At 41.6% G+C, this 16,916-nt stretch overlaps 1 protein-coding gene across 1 annotated transcript in view; it reads left to right on the forward strand.

Annotated features, from left to right (window-relative positions):
• Zgrf1 (zinc finger GRF-type containing 1) overlaps positions 1-16,916 on the forward strand; it is a 59,399-nt gene that overhangs the window by 14,157 nt on the left and 28,326 nt on the right. Inside the window, exons 7-9 of the mRNA XM_033755988.1 lie at positions 3,327-3,385; positions 14,342-14,489; positions 16,537-16,916. Coding sequence (XP_033611879.1) covers positions 3,327-3,385; positions 14,342-14,489; positions 16,537-16,916 — 587 coding nt within the window. The remainder of the gene's footprint in view (positions 1-3,326; positions 3,386-14,341; positions 14,490-16,536) is intronic.

A 16,916-nucleotide genomic window follows, 5' to 3' on the forward strand; every position in this document is an offset into this window, starting at 1 on the left:
GATCAAACTCAGGTCCTTGTGCTTGTGAGGCAGGTGCCGGAACCACTGAGCTAAATCCCTGGCCTCCCAGCCCTCTAAATTTTTTTTGGAAGACAGGTTCCTTTTTATTTTTTTTTTTTTGAGACAGGGTCTCACTATGTAGTTGAGACTGACCTGGAACTCACTATGTAGCCCAGGCTGGTCTCGAACTCACAGTGATCCTCCTGCTTCAGCCTCCCCAGTGCTGGGATTACGAAGACAGGTTCTTGCTTTGCAGTTCAGGTTGGCCTTGAACTCCCTATTGTAGCCCAGGCTGACCTTGAACTTGGTGGATCCTTCAGAGTGCTGGGATAACCCTGTGTTTACCACCACACCCTGCTAGATAGCACTATTCTTGGAGAACAATGTAAGTAGCAGAATCAAGAGGTCCAGTAGCTCCATTGGTTAGCTTGCAGTACTTATAAATAGAGCCAAAACAAAAAGCACAAAAGTGTGAAAAACCAGGCAGTAAGTAGTCCACAAAAGGATGTTAAGTTTAAAGTAGAAGCTAAAGCAGCCTTGCTGGGGATGTGCCCTTGGGGTAGCTCAGGTTTTCTAGTGACTAGCAGCCACAATGGGCCAAGGCTGTGATCGGAATGGTGGGGAGATTGCAAGTTGGATCCCAGTCTGGGCCATTTAGTGAGAACCTGTCTGTCTCAAAGTATAAAGAAGGGCTGGAAATGCAGCTCAGTGTGAAGGCCCTTGGGTTCCATTGCAGTCTCACACCACATCAGCACGCCACACACGTGTGCATGCACACAATGGGGACTCTAGGGAGCAGGGAGAACCCCCAAGTAATAAAGGTTGACTGTTTTCTGATACAATTCTCTAGAAATGATTTAGTTGCTTTTCTTTTTGTTTGTTTTTGGTATGAGGGGTTGAACTCTGGTCCTTGTACTTTCAAGGCAGGTGGTGGAACCACTGAGCTAAATCCCAGCCCTAAGTTGCTTTCCTTGAGACAACTTGAGGAAGTTGACTCTATTGGAATATAATAAATGTTACATAGAATTTAATACAAAGCTAGAGAAGAATCACTACTTTGGGATGTGGGAAGATATTTGTAAAACTGCAATTGTTAAGCATTTTTCCGAGATGATTGAATATTGCTTTGGAGTGAAGGTAGTAAGGAAAAAAATCAACTTGCATGAAGTAATTTTTTAAAGCTCTAGAAATAACACCGAATTTCAAAAAACCCAAAATCCTTTTTCTAGCAGTAACATGAAGTTCCAACTCCATTTATTATTTATTCCAATATATAACAGGAAAATAATGTCCTCCATAACAGTAGCCTAAAATTGAATTTCACACCAGATAAACATGATTTTTAGAATAATAATCATTTAAAATTAGCCTTGTGATTTTGAAAGAGTATTAAATATGTACTTTTAAGAATTTTTAAGTGCCAGGAATTGAACCCAGTGACTGGTGCATGCTAGGCAAGTGCTCTACTGCTACTACTGAGCTGTAAATCCCAACCTGAAGAAAAGTCTCTTTTTACATAGATGTCCTGCCAGGTGTGGTGGTGCACGCCTGTAATCCCAGCACTCAGGAGTCTGAGGCAGGAGGGTCGCTGTGAGTTCGAGACCAGCCTGGGCTACATAGTGAGTTCCAGGTCAGATTCAACTACATAGTGAGACCCTGTCTCAAAAAATTAAAAAAAAAATGTCCTGTGAGATAGTCTCACCTGCAGGCTCGTCAGTATGTGTACCCCATTCCATGTTGGCTTGTTCACCCAAACACAACCTTTTTCTCTCTACCTATTTCCATCTCCACGTCCGTTCCTTGCAAGTTTTTTCTTCTTTCCTTTTCCTTCTCTTTGAGACAGGGTCTCCTTTATAGTCCAGGCTGGCCTTGACCTCACTGTGTAGCCCAGGCTGGCCTCCAGCTCTTGGTGATCCTCCTGCCTCAGCCTCCCATGTGCTGGGATTACAGGCGTGCACCACCGTGCCTGGTTTCAGGAAGCTGTCTTTGAACAGAACACATACAATCAGGTCATGTACTAATGGAGAGGTTGGGGCTTGGCTGTGCCCTGCTGTGAGGCCCTTCCTGATTGCCTTATGCTGGACTCCTTTTCCCAGGGCATCACCTGTGTGACCTCCTCTGGTTTTGCATCTGAATCTGTCAGGTTTCATTATTTGTCTGTGTTCTTTGGTTTTTAGGATGCTGTTTTTTCTCACTTACTGCTCTTTCCCAGTACTGGCTCACAGTACTAGGAAAATAATCATCAAATGAATAAATTCAAAAATTTCCCCAAGCCATAATCAAATAGTTTTATGGAAATAGCATTAGGTATGATTTTCTTTTCTGTGGTTGCACACAGCAGCAGTACAATTGTGTTGGTTTTCTTGTTCCTAACAATTGGTATTTCATTTTCAGCATTTTAAATACATGTGATTAACTATTGGCTTAGTATTTATTCTTTAAATTTGTTTGAAGAAAGAATATAGGAAACATTCTTTTTCTTTTCTTTTCTGTCTCTTTTTTTTTTGTTACTGGGGAACGAACTCAGGTCCTTATGCTTGCAAGGCAGGTGGCCGGCACCACTGAGCTAAATCCCCGGAAACATTGTCGCCTTAGAAAGTAACCAAAAAGGCTTTCCTTCTAAGTATATTTTTTAATTAAATTTTTTGGGGGTGCTAGGGATCAGCCTCAGGACCTTGCACTTGCCAAGCAGATGTGGCACCACTGAGCTACATCTCTGACCCTTTTTGGTTTAGGTTTTGGGTTTTTTTTGGTGGGGGTACCTGGGATTGAACTTGGGTCCTTGTGCTTATGTGGCAGGTGATGGAACCACTGCGTTAAATCCCTGGCCCGGTTTTTATTTTTGTTTTGTTTGTTTGTTTGTTTTTGCTACTGGGGATTGAACTCAGGACCTTGTGCCTTTTTTTGGGGGGGTACTGGGGATTGAAGTCAAGCCGTTGCCCTTGCGAGGCAGGCAGTGGAACCACTCAGCCAAACCCCTGGCCCTAGGACCTTGCGCTGTTGAGGCAGGTATAGTGCCACTGATCTAAATCCCCAGCCCTTGTTTTTGAGACAGGGTTTTACAATGTAGCCCAGGCTGTGCTCAGACTTACACAGTCCTCTTGCCTCAGCCTCCTGAGTGCTGGGATTACAGGAGTGTTCCGTCATTCACATCTCTAAATATTTTTGAATCCTTAAATATCTACCATCCAGATCAAACAATTTTCAAGACTTTGTTTTATCTTAAAATTTAAGTTACAGTCCTTGGCTTTCAGTTTTAGAAATAAGTTAAAAACATTTTTATAGCACTATACGTATGATGAATAAGATTATTTTCTCTATTACAGTTAGGAAACCATTTATAAGAATACCATTTACTCCTCATATGAAGCGGGATTCTCAACAGGTATTTATATATTTTTTTGTAATAGTTTTTCTTGATACGAACGTTCTGTAATTTGTAATAAAATTGTAATGCAGAGGTTCTCAAGCTGTCTTGGTGCATGACTTTTGGTATTAATTTTTCTGTTGCATTCCTTAGTCAAACAACTCCATTTATTAAGTAGTGAGTGGTAATAAGCAATACTGTCCTGGTAATTTAGTAAGCATTTTCTCTTGATTGATTGACAGAGTCCTGCTCTGTAGCCCAGGTGGGCCTTGAATTCACAACCCTGCCTCGGCCTCCTAAGTGCTGAGATAGCAGCATTTTATTTTACTTATTTATTTTTTTGGTTTTTTTGAGACAGGGTCTCACTATGTAGTTGAGACTGAAATCACTGTGTAGCCCAGGCTCGTCGTGAACTCACAGCGATCCTCCAATCTCAGCCTCCTGAGTGCTGGGATTATGCAGCATTTTATTTTTAAATAAACACAGCTCCTAGTGCAATGTGTGTCTGTGCTGGGCACTGCACACCTATCATATCCTGGCATCAGAGGACCCCATCCTATCTCTTGTTCCAGGCGGATTTTCTCAGAAATACTTTGTCACAGCAGCCTCTGAAAGACCAGCACTGCAGGGCATTGACCTGCCCGAGTTAGCTCCCTTTGTGTCCAGCAGATGGCCAGAGAGACTGTGTTGCTTTAGAGCCCTCTGTGGAGCCCTAGGGAATTTCCAGAGCATTCTAGAGTAGCTTTTTGCACAGTTGGCACTTTGGTTGCAGTTTCAAAAATAGCAGTATGAGTTAGAGCAAGGTGGAAATCTAGAATAAATCCTCTCAAATAGTGTTTCCGAGGGGGGTGCAGTGAGCAGATTGTGAGGGACAAATTTCCCATTGTAGGCCACTGCTCCTTCTAGCAGATAAGAGTGAAAGAAAGTGAAATCTTTCATTTGTCCTCACGTGGCATCTTTCTCCATGTTACTGGTCCATTTTTTCTTTTTTAAATGTGGTGGCCCACACCTGTAATCCCAGCACTCTGGGAGGCTGAGGTGGGAGGATCGAAAGTTGGAGGTTAGCCTGGGAAATTTAGTGACTTAGTGAGACTTTGTTTCAGAATATACAATAAAAGGAAAAGGGCTAGGGGATGTAGCTCAGTGTGAAGGCCTAGGTTTATTCTTCAGTACTGTAAAAAGAAAAAAAGGCTTGATTTTTTTAAAATACAGAAAATGGTAAAGAAAATATAAATTCATGCTACCTCCTAGAGATGATTGTTATGAGCAATTTCTCATTTTTTTTCTGTATGTGACTACTTTAAAAATTGGTTATGTAGGGTCACGGATTTAGCTCAGTGGCACCACACCTGACCTGCCTCACAAGTGCAAGGTCCTAAGTTCAATCCCTGTTATCCTCCCCCCCAAAATTGGTTATGTACATGTATATCCTTAATGCTTTTTTTTTCTGGTACTGTGGATTGAGCTCAGGACCTTGTGCTTGTGCAGGTGTGGTGCTACTAAGCTAAACCCCTGGCCCTCCACAAAACTCTTTGCGTCTTGCAAAATTGAATCTCTATACCCAATCAACAATAACTCCCCACTTCTCCCTCCCCTGAGTCCCTGGATACTGCCAATCCACTTTCTGTGTCTGTGAATTTGATTCCTTGAGATACCTCATATAAGGAGAGCCATTTTTGTAAGGGGCTTCTTTAATTTAGCTGAATGTCATCTGTGTCCGCCCGTGTTGCGGCATGTGTCCAAAGGCTAACATTCCGTTACACGTGTGCACCAGTTCCCTCATGTCTTCATCCACCAGTGGACGATACAGTGCTGCCACCTTTTGGCTACTGGGACTAATGCTGCTATGAATGTGGTTTTAGAAATATCTCTTTGAGTCCTTGATTTGAATTCTTTGGAGTGTACTGCTGGATGATTCTATCTCTAATTATTTTTGTTTATTTATTTATTTATTTTTTGGTACCGGGGATTGAACTCGGGTCCTTGTGCTTGCAAGGCAGGCCACCGAACCGCTGAGCTAAATCCCTGGCCCTTGACTCACATTTTTTAATTTATTTTTTGGTTCTGGAGATTGAACTCCAAACCTTGCACTTGTAGGGCAGGTAGCAGACTCACTGAACTAAATCACTGGCCCCAGTTCTTTTTTTATTTTTTATTTTGAGACAGTGTCTTATTAAATTGCCCATCTTCGGTCTTCCTGCAGCCACCGAGAGTGCTGGGATTACAGGTGTGTGCTGCTGCACCATAGATCTTTATAACCTTTTAGTGCATAATCTACTCCATCACTTGTCCTCCAGACTGAGTAGGGAGAAATACGCATTGCCCAAGCTCTAAGTAATCTCATCCTATACATCAGGAAATGTCAGAGACCACGGCGTGGAAATAGTTGCATGTTTCAATGGTGCTTCTATTCTTTTCTTTTCTTTTTTTCGGGGGGTGATACCAGGGATTGAACTCGGGTCCTTGCACTTACAAGGTAGGTGCCAGAACCACTGAGCTAAGTCCCCAGCCCTTGTGCTTCTATTCTTAAATGCAACACACGCATTTTGTGTAGTGTCTGCTTTCCTGTGGGGACTGATAATCCCCACTGAACAGAGCAGAAATGTACAGAATCTTTAATGATTGAGATTTGTTTTCATTGAAATTTTTAAGCTTTTTAATTCAGAAAAATATTTTCAATAAAGTTCCTATACTGACATTTTTTTTTTTTTTGGTACCAGGGATCGAACTCAGAACCTTCTGCTTGCGAGGCAGGCAGTGGAACCACTGAACTAAATACCCAGCCCTCCATTTCCTGTATAAAAGGACATTTGGATTTGATTTTCCTTTCAGCTGTGGCTTAGAGTCTTCATTCTTGAATAAGATGAAGCCTGTGTGGTGGTACACACCTGTAATCTCAGTAAATGAACGCTGAGGCAGGGGGATTGCCATGAGTGCACGGGCTACATAGTGCGTTCAAGACCAGCCTTGACTAGTACTGAAATCTGCCTCACACACATAATCTACTTTTGGATAATAAGTATTTCCTGGTTTTCAGCTTAAGTCCTTTGATAATAATTGACATTAAGTAATATTTAATAGAAAGTTGAGTTGTTTATTATTTTCTCTGTGCACTGTGAATGTATCTGTCAGTGCATGCTTACAGTTTTTAATAATTTGCCTTCAGCCTGTTGAGTTTCAAGGCCACCAAGTGGCAGGCTCAGCTAGCGGTGGCATAGTGATCAGAAGACCCAGCTCACAGCCGCAGTGCAGTCCGTGTCTAGACAGCACTGACTGCAAAGACCTGGTGAGTGGGTGCTTCCTGCCGCCAGAGCTCGCCAGTGCGTGGGGCCAGATGGGCTGCTCACAGGTCAGATGTCTCCAGGGTTGTATTTGGCCAAGTCACCTTCTCTGTGTCAGTACTAAATTTTATAGAGATTAGAGTTACGTCTTCCTACAAAAGAAACACAGGAGTAAATTGGCAGGAAGCGTGATACCTTGACTCATACTGTATAAAACAAGACTATTTTATTGGAATTTTGAATTTGTTGGCATGTGGAGGTTCAAACCAGCCCATTGCACTCTGCTTTCAGAACCCTAATCAAGCTTGGGGCTTCTAGTTTCTTGGCTTTTTATGACTGGAGGACAAGGCTGTTGGCTTCCTATGGGTGTCCCTGTAGGGGAACACAGTTTGATATCCTCTGAGATGCCAAGTACAGACTGGTTTGCATCCTATTACTGCTACATTGTTATTTGTGGTTGCCACTGTTTCTTAAAATTTTTTTTTTTTTACTTTTTTTGAGACAGGGTCTCACTGTGTAGTTCAGACAGGCCTTGAACTTCAGGTGATCCTCCTGTTGCAGCCTCCTGCTGGGATCACAGGTGTGTGCCTGGCCACTGTTTCTTAGTTTCATCAAAGATGGAGTATCTATTTCTTATTCTCTGTGTTTTCTTAGAGGAGAATAAATTAGACTACTTAAAGCAATTTTTTTATTGGTACTTTTAAGGTATACAATATAATGGCACTCATCATTGGAAATTTGCACCTTTACATAATCCATCTTGGTTCTTATTTTCCCCCACTCCCCTGCCCTCCCTTCAACCCCTCCATCCCTCCCTGTTTACAAAGACTTTGTTTCCATTTTTTCTTTTTCTCATATTAATTCTACTCCCTTCTTTCTTTTCCCCTCCCCCTCTCACTTCCCCTTCTCCTTTGCCCATTTTCTTTCTATTTCACATGATCTGTTATACCTTTTGGTCCTTATTTACTCTTTCAGTTTCTCACACTAGAGAAACTATTCAGTATTTACACATGTGTATCCTATTTATTTCACTTGAGAGTATCGCTTCAATGTACATCCATTTAGCTATAAATGTCTGGTCACCGATTCCCCGAGAGTCTCAGTGTCTCAAAATGAAGAGAGGCAAGGTGTGGGGAGCAGGATCAGAGGACTGCAGCTCGCTCAGGCAAACAGCAGCCTCGTGATCACAACTGCAGTGTTTCTATTCAGAGCATCAGATGAAAAGCATGTTTTTAGCATTTTATCTTATATCTAAAGTTATATAATATTTTGGCCAGCTGTATTCGCAAAAATTTGTTTTTTACTTTGTCCTTCTAATGCCTTACAGAACATCTTTTACTTTTTCTGTATTCTCTTGGGAGATTAACAAGGGACAAACAAGAATTGCTTGCATTTCTTGTCCTGAGACTACTGGCTTGCCAGGCACTCAGATGTCCTTAAGTTTCTTCCAAGATGAATGCTCTTATGTCAAGTTCCACTACAGTGTCTCTAGTTTCTCATTCTTCATGGCTGAGTAGTACTCTGTTTTTTTTAAAAAAAAACAACAACGTATTTTCTTTATCCAGTCTTCTGTTGATGGGCAGTTGGGTTGCTTCCAAGTTTTATCTATCACGAATTGTGCTGCTATAAACATGGGTGCACATATATCACTGTGGCATGATTCTTTTAATTCTTTTGGGAAGATACGCAGCAGAGGGATAGCTGGGTCAAATGGGACTTCCAGTCCTAGTTCTATGAGGTATCTCCATGTTGATTTCCACAGTGGTTGCGCCAGTCTGCACTCCCACCAACAATGGAGAAGGGTTCCTATTTCTCCACAGCTCTGCCAGCATTTGTTATTGGTCGATTTCATGATAGCAGCCATTCTTTCTGGGGTGAGGTAGAATCTCAGTGTTGTTTTCAGTTGCATCTCTTGAATGACTAGTGATGTTGAATGTTTTTTCACATGTTGATTTGCTATTTCTACTCTGTCTGAGAAATGTCTGTTCATTTCAGATGCCCATTTTTGGATTGGGTCTTTCAATTTGGGAGGTCTGATTTTTTTTAAGTTCTTTATATATTCTAGATAGTAGACCTTTGTCTGAGGAACAGCTGGTGAAAATTTTTCCAACATTATGGGTTGTCTCTTCAAACTGTTGGTGGTTGATTCCTTGGTATTTCAATTTTTTGGATGCTACTGTGAAAGGAATTGATTGCCTCATTTCTCTTGGTGAGTCTGTTTTTCGTGTACAGAAAAGCTGTTGATTTTTGTGTGTTGACCTTGTATCCAGCTACTTTACTGAATTTGGTTATTAAGTCTACAAGATTTTTGGAGTTCTTGGCGTCTTCTATAAAGAGTATCATGTCATCTGCAAATAATGAAAATTTGACTTCTTCATTTTCTATCATTATTCCTTTTATTTTTTCCTTTTGTCTAATTGCTATGGCTAACATTTCCAAAACTATATTGAACAAGAGTAATGATAGTGGACATCCTTGTCTTTTTCCTGATTTTGTTTAAAGGATTTCAGTTTTTAACCATTTAGTATGATATTGGCTTTTGGTTTTTCATAGATGGATTTTATAAGATTAAGGTAGAGACTGTCTATTCCAATTTACTGTAGAGTTTTTATCATAAATGTGTGTTGTGAAATGATTTTTCTGCATCTATTGAGATGATCATGTCCTTGGCTCTGTTAATATAATATATTAGATTTGTTGATTTGCATATGTTGAACCATCCCTGCATCCCTGGGATGAATCCCACTTGATCAGGATGTATGATGTTCTTGATGATCTTCTGCATTCTATTTTCTGGTGTCTTATTAAGGATTTTTGCATCTATGTTCATTAGTTAGATTGGCCTATAGTTCTCTTTTTTGGTTGGGACTTTCTCTGCTTTGAGAATCAAGGTGATATTTGCTTCCAGGAATGAAGCATTGTTTCCCATTCAATTTCATTGAAGAGTTTAAACAGGAGTGGCAGTAGTTCCTCTCTAAGTGTCTTGTAGAATGCAGCAGTGAAGCCATCAGGACCCAGGCTTTTCTTAGTTGGTAAATTTTTAGTTACATTTTCAATTTCATTAATTTATATTGGGTCACTTAGAATTTTTAGGTCATCTTCATTCAACTGTGGTAATTGATATGTATCTAGGAATCTTTCCATTTCTTCTGTATTTTCCATCTTATTGGCATATAGGTTCTTGAAGTAGGTATTGATGATCCTCTGGATTTCTGCTGGGTCTGTTGTAATTTCACCCTTTTCATTACTAATTGCATGGATTTGGGCCTTTTCTTTACTTTTTTGGATAAATTTAGCAAAGGGTTTGTCCATTTTGTTTATTAGAAGAACCAACTTGGTTTCATTGATTTTTTTTTTTTATTGTTCTCTTAGTCTCCATTGCATTGATTTCTGCTCTGATCTTTATAATTTCCTCCCTTGTATGAGTTTTGGGTTTGTCCTGCTCTTCTTTTTCTAGAAGCTTGAGGTTCAGCATCAGGTTGTGTAATTGAGCTCGCTCGGTTTTCCTAATATGAGTATTCACTGCTATGAATTTCCCTTGTTGTCTTTTCATACTTTCATTGTGTCCCATAGATTCCTATATGTTGTATTGTCATTGTCATTTATTTTTTGTTTGTTTGTTTGAGACAGGGTCTCACTATGTAGTTGAGACTGACCTGGAACTCACTGTGTAGCCCAGGCTGGTCTTGAACTTGCAGTGATCCTCCTGCCTCAGCCTTCCACATGCTGGGATTACAGCTGTGCATTACCATGCCCGGCATCATTGTCATTTAATTGTAGGAACTGTCTCATTTCTTCAATTTCCTCTGTGACCCATTGGTTATTCAGGAATGTGTTGTTCAATTTCCATATGTTTATGAAATTCTTGTGGTTTCTTTTGCTATTGAGTTCCAGTTTCATCACACTATAGTCTGAATATATACAAGGGATAATTTCATTTCCTTTGCACTTACTTAAACATGTTGTATGAGTGAGTATGTGGTCTCTTTTGAAGAATGACCCATGTGCAGCTTAAAAGAATGTGTATTCTGATTTTGTAGGGTGGAGTACTGTAAACATCTGTTAGGATCATTTGTGCAAGAGTTTGATTGAGTTCTAGGTTTTGTTGTTTATTTTTTGTCTAGTTGATCTATTTGTGACAGCAGGGTATTGAGGTCCTCCACTACTATTGTATTAGTGCTTGTATGATCTTTCCATGTCTGTTAGTATTTGTTTTATATAGTTGGGTGCACTAGTGTTGATGCATATATATTAATGATGGTCATCTCTTCCTCCTGGATTAGGATGTTGTGTCTTTCTCTGTCTCTCTTAATCAGAGTTGGTTTGAGATCCACTTCATCTGCAAATAGGATAGCTATTCCTGCTTTTGTTTTGGTTCCTGTCACATTAAGTATTGTTTTCTACCCTTTAACTTTCAGTCTTTGAGTATCTTTTTGAATTAAGTGTGTTTCTTGTATGCTGCATATGATTGGTGAATTGAGACCATTAACATTGCTGGTTATAACTGATATGTATTGGCTTATCCTTGTCATGGCTTTTTGTTTTTGCTCGCTTTTCCCCCTTTGCATTTAATTTCTTGTCATGGCTGATGGATTCATTCTGCTGGGGTCCCTGGGGCTTTGATCCTTGTTGTCTTTTCCTAGGATATTTAAAATTTTTTGGAGTGCTGGTTTGGTCTTCATGAAGTTCTTAAGGTCCTCTTTGTCATGAAAATATCTTATTTCTCCATCAATTTTGAAAGATAGGTTTGCAGGGTACATCAGTCTGAGTTAGAAGTTGTTTTCCTTTAGGGCTTGAAATATATCACTCCACACTCTTCTTTACCTGTGGGTTTGTGTTGAGAAGTTGCTGAGATTCTGATGGGCTTTCTTTTGTATGTGATTTGTTTCTTTTCTCTGACTGCTTGTAGAATTTTGTTGTTCTGTTGGGTTTTTTGGAATCTTAACTATTATATGCCTAATTGTAGATTTTTTTTTTTTTAAATCACGGCTAGTTGGAGTCCTATATGCCTTACTTTTCTGTATGTCAAGCTCTTTTCCACTATTTGGGAAGTTTTCTGCCATTACTTCTCTGAACAGTTTTTTTATGTCATCTGCACTTTCTCCTGTTTCTTTATTGACTCCGATCAGTCTTTATGTTATTCTTCTTTGCATGATCTTGCAGCTATTGGATTGATTTCTTGTCCCTTACTATTTTAAAGAACTTTTTCTTTTCCTGGTCACTAATTGCAATCCTATCTACTATATCTGAAATTCTGTCCTCGCATTGGCTCATTCTGCTGTATAAACTTTTAATGGAGTTTTTAATCTCCTGGAAATCTGTTTGCATGTGTTTTAATGGATTCCATTTGTTTCCTATGTTAGGTTTCCATCATGTTCCTTAGATCCTCTTTTTTTTGTGTGTCTGCTCTACATTTATTAATCATGTTTTGTACTATGGAGACAAATCTCTGCTGTTATCTGAGAAATTATTTCTGATTTCATTTTTTCCAGGTCTTCTTTTGTTGCCAATTCAGGGAGTCCAGGTGGTTGAGTATCAGATTGTTCTACCTCATTGCCCTTTGGGGTTGCCTTAGGTGATCTGGAAGTCTGCTTTTGAGACTTATTTCCATGTCTTCTTATTTCAACAGATGGAGCCTCCTGTGCCTTTCTTGAGGCAACTTTTTGCTCACCCAGTGGTCTTCAGTCCTCAGCAAGCCACCAAGTGTCCTTTTCTCTGCTATTCACTAGTACACCAATTCCTGGGTTTAGAGTGGTGGCCTTCTATATCCCTGAGCTGACCTATTGTCTGGGCAGGATTCTGGCTGAGACGTGTGCACACTTGGGATGCTATCTATCTAGATGTGCCCCTTGCTGGGGCCCCTATGTATCTGTTGTCTGGGAGGACCTTTGGCTGGGGGCTGTGTACCCAAGTTCCTAATCAGACTTCTGGCTAGCATCTCCATGCACTTATCAGAGGCAGTGAGCCTCTGGCTGTTGCTTGTGCATCTGTGTAGTTCTTTTTCCATGCAGGCCCTGGCTATGGCTGATGGTATGGCAGACCTCTGGCTGAAGCTTGTGCACCTGTGCAGCTCTTTTCTAGGCAGGCCTTTGGCTGTGGTGGGTGTTCTTGTGCCTCTCAGTTTAGGGCAGGGCCCTGGCTGGGATCTGCCTGCAGCTGTGCCATTCTGGTCCACACAGCTGCTCCCTGGGATCGGTGTGCACTTACCAATGGTATGACAGGCCTCTGGCTGAAGGTTGTGTGCCTGTAAATTAGACTATTCTACACTGAAAAAGAAACAAATCCATTTTCTTCATTTCTAGTTTTTCACACCTATTGATTAGGTCCTATGTTATATATCTTGAGTCTGTCAAAATGTTTTGAAACAAAATAATTAGACTTCCAAGAGACATAAATGAATTTTGGAATAAGGGCAACAGATTGCCATCATATAGTAGTCTCTGAACTTTAAAAAATAATCTGAGCAGGGCATGGTGGTACACACCTGTAATCCTAGCACTTGGAAGACTGAGGCAGGAGGGTCGCCGTGAGTTTGAGGCCAGCCTGGGCTACGAAGTGAGTTCAAGGCTAGGCTCCCCTCAAAAAAAAAAAAAAAAAAAAAAAAACCAGGGCTGGGGATTTAGCTCAGTGGTTCCGCCGCCTGCCTCGCAAGCACAAGGACCCGAGTTCGATCCCTGGTACCAAAAAAACCAATACCAAAACAAAAAGAACCACTTAGTTTGGCGAGAAATCTTCCAAACATCATTCTTTTACTGTATGTATATCCAAACTTTTATATTAAATGTGTGGTCCTCATGTTACGGTTTGAGATAATTAAATTTTGGAAGAAAGCCCCAGCAAATTTAAATGCTGTTCTTATTTGTGTTGCTGTTCAGGTCTGATAGGTCTGATATACACTTAAAAAGTCATCCTTTGAGAGCAGTATCTTTTTTTTGTTTGAGACAGGGTCTCACTATGTAGTTGAGACTGACCTGGAACTCACTATGTAGGCTGGTCTCGAACTCACAGTGATCCTCCTGCCTTAGCCTCCCGAGTGCTGGGATTACAGGCGTGCGCCACCACGCCTGGCTTTGAGAGCAGTATTTTGAATTTAGATCAAGTGTACAAGAACCCAGACTGAGAACAGAGGGAAACTGTTGAGCTCTTAGGTGAGCAGGAGCTGTGGCCTCAGGTGCAGACATGGGAATAGCTGGCCTGAGCCATCAGAATGGAAGCTGATCTCAATAACCAGGCCTTCAGAGCTCCCCAAAGTCAGAGATAACCTGACCCGTCTCAGTTAAATGCAGAGGCTTTTGGTTCTGTGTATTTCATTATTCTTGTTGATTTTAGGGAAATTATCCAGTCTCTCCTTTCTGAAAGAAGTTTTATAGTTCTTTGTTGTTACCATGTGCTCTACATAATAGGTTTGAAATAATTTCGGGGGCTGGAGTCTCACCCAGGGACACTCTACTAGAGAGCAATGTCACCAGCCCTTTTTATTCTTTGAGACAGGGTCTTGCTAAATTGTCCAGGTGGCTTTGAACTTAAGTTCTTCCTGCCTCACCCTCCTGAGTAACTGGGGTTGTAGGGATGTCCATTTTACTTAGCTTGAGATAATTCTTTTAAAAACTAGAGATTACTACAATTCATTTAAAATGTAAGGAAAGAATATACTAAGAGGTTGTTCTGTGATTTGTTTCTTCTTTCTGGATAGGTGGCTTCCCCAGAACAGAGCATCTCTGCACTAAGCCCTGTTGTTACTTATTCTTTGGACTCAAGGCGTGAAGACTTCATGGTAGAATTCTCTGAGAAGTCCCTGAGAGCAAGAACATTACCTGGTAAACACTTTCCTGGCTGGGAGAGTAGTGGTGATGGTACTGCTTGCATCTGTCCGTCTAGGCAGTGTGACTCTTATTTGGGAGTCACTGAGGAGATCCTCGCCCCCAATTCTGGGTTAGCTCCCTTAAAGCCTCCCGTACCTTGTGTGTGACTTTCGTGGACAGTTGTTCTGGGTCTGAAACTTCCTCTCACTCCCAGTTCCTTCTTTCCCCAGCTTTCTCTTCCCATCCCTCAGAAAGTGTCTTCTCCCATCGCTGTTCTCCGCTGCTGCCCCAGAGCTAGCACCCCCATGGTGCCCTCTTTTCCTGAAGAATGGTTTGTGGCAAACGTCTCAGCCATACCCTCGGGGACCTGAGTGTGACCTCTGCCTTTTCCCTCTGGTGTCGTGACTGCTCTCACATGGTACCTGGGGTTTCTTCCTGACTAGACTGAGAGACTGCTGGAGAGGCATTGGAGGGATTAACCCTGCCCACGAGGAGCTCTGAGCTAGCTGGGCCTGGATGAAGGCAGTGGCCATGGGGGTGTGGCCTGGGAACCACAGCTGGCCCTAGTCCTCTCCCTCTTAGCTCTGTTGTCCTCTGCTCCGTTTCCTGGGTACCCTCAGGTGAGAGCAGCTTTCCTCTGCCAAACCCTTCTGCCATGATATTCCTGCCTTTCAGTCAGGCAGCCACTGACTGAGTCCTTTGAAATCATCAGCCAAAACAAACCTCTCCGTCTTTAAATGGTGGGTGTCAGATATTGTGTCTTGTGTCCCAGCAGCAGGAAGGCTGACCAATACACATACATGTTGATTTTTTCCTTACGAGTCATATCCTGCTTCTTGATAAAGACAGTAGTCATTCTACAGGATTCTGTCCTCTGACTTGTCTGTTCTCTTCTCTTTTTTTTGATACCAGGGATCAAACTTAGGACCTTGTGCTTGTGAGGCAGGTGGCGGCACCACTGAGCTAAATCCCTGGCCCTGTGGGTGGATGATATACAATTGAAAACAAGTAAAATGACCATAGAATAATGGGCGATTCTCACAGTTTTGTTGTGAATCTTTTACTTCTTTATTGGAGCATTAACTTTTTATTGTAATGCTGCACTTTATAGAAAGCATCGGCTCACCTGCTGCTTTGCTATTTCTTAAAGGGTCTCCTGAGTTTATTTAAGCAAAACAGAAACATTGTCAGGAAGATGCATTATGATACAGTGGGAACCCATAGCATTTTCAGATAAAAATTTTAGACTTGCACGCAGTTCCCTCTATCCGTTCATCTATGTATTCAGTGGATATTTATGGCTTTTTACATTTCAGGGGTCTCTATGCCCAAGCTGCTAATAGAATTAGAAAACTCCTCAGACAGTATCTTCCTCCACCTTCCGGGAAATGTACTCTTCCTGCATGCCGCAAGATCAGAAAAGCTACCATCTTTGCTCTGAGGGTGACATAATAATTTGTGGAAGTAATAAGTATGTAAAGGGAGTTACAGGCGCACAGTCATCAGCAAACCGTGAACTTCAGTCTCAGGAGAAGAAATAGAAAATTGACATCAACAAACTGAAACTGAGTCCTTGGCCTGATGCTGCTGCTTGCCAGAGCTGTCACCTCCGAGTCGCTGTCATTTCTCTTAAAAATGAGAATGATGAAGATGCTTTGGAAACTTAGATGCTGTGTAAATATAATGTAGCAATTTGGAAAAAATCCTTACTTAGTAGTAAAAGAAAAAAGAGAAGGCCTTCAAGTGTATCAGCATTTTAGAAGTTTGAACATCCATAAATTAAGCTTTAAAATTCTTATTTATTTATTTTGTTGGGTTTTTTTTTTTTTTTTTTTTGGAGACATCCCAAGCTAACCTTGAACTCACAGCGATTCTCTTGCCTTAGCCTCCTGATATAAATGAGACAGAAATTCAGAAATTCTCTTTTTGAAATTTAAAACTATTAATATTTTTAAAGGAAATAACGCAGTTTTTGTTTTTTCAGGGCAAGCTGGTTCTTTTGCTGTTCTATGCAATCCCACTGTTTTCTAGCGCGGGGTGAAGACTGGTGATACATTTTTATTTAGTCTGCATTGTTTTCTTTCAGGAATTAAAAGATTTAGTTCGCTGGAGAATAAAGACTTCCGAAGGCTCCCGTTAGAGAGCAAAGCTCAGGTTCCCCATGCTCCTTTGCCTACTGCTGATGGGCCGCCGAGCTCCTTGCGCTCGTGGTCTGGGGTCAGCTGTGACCCGCAGGAGCCCACAGCCGGGCCCCCTCTGTCCAGCGAGGACAAACCTCCCCAGGCGCCTTCTCCGGGTAGCTGGGCACCCGAGGCCCGAAGCGCAGCTCCCTTCCTGGAGAAGCCCGGGAACCGGTCCTGGCGGAGCAGGTGGCTGAAATTCCAGAGCCCGCCCCCGCGCGTCTCGGCTGCTGGGGCAGAGCCTGGGCAGCGCTCAAGGCAGGCGAGCGAGGCCCCCACAGACCGC

This window comes from Fukomys damarensis, unplaced genomic scaffold (genome assembly GCF_012274545.1).
Source record: "Fukomys damarensis isolate Sample0158 unplaced genomic scaffold, DMR_v1.0_HiC HiC_scaffold_25, whole genome shotgun sequence".
Lineage (NCBI taxonomy): Eukaryota > Metazoa > Chordata > Mammalia > Rodentia > Bathyergidae > Fukomys > Fukomys damarensis.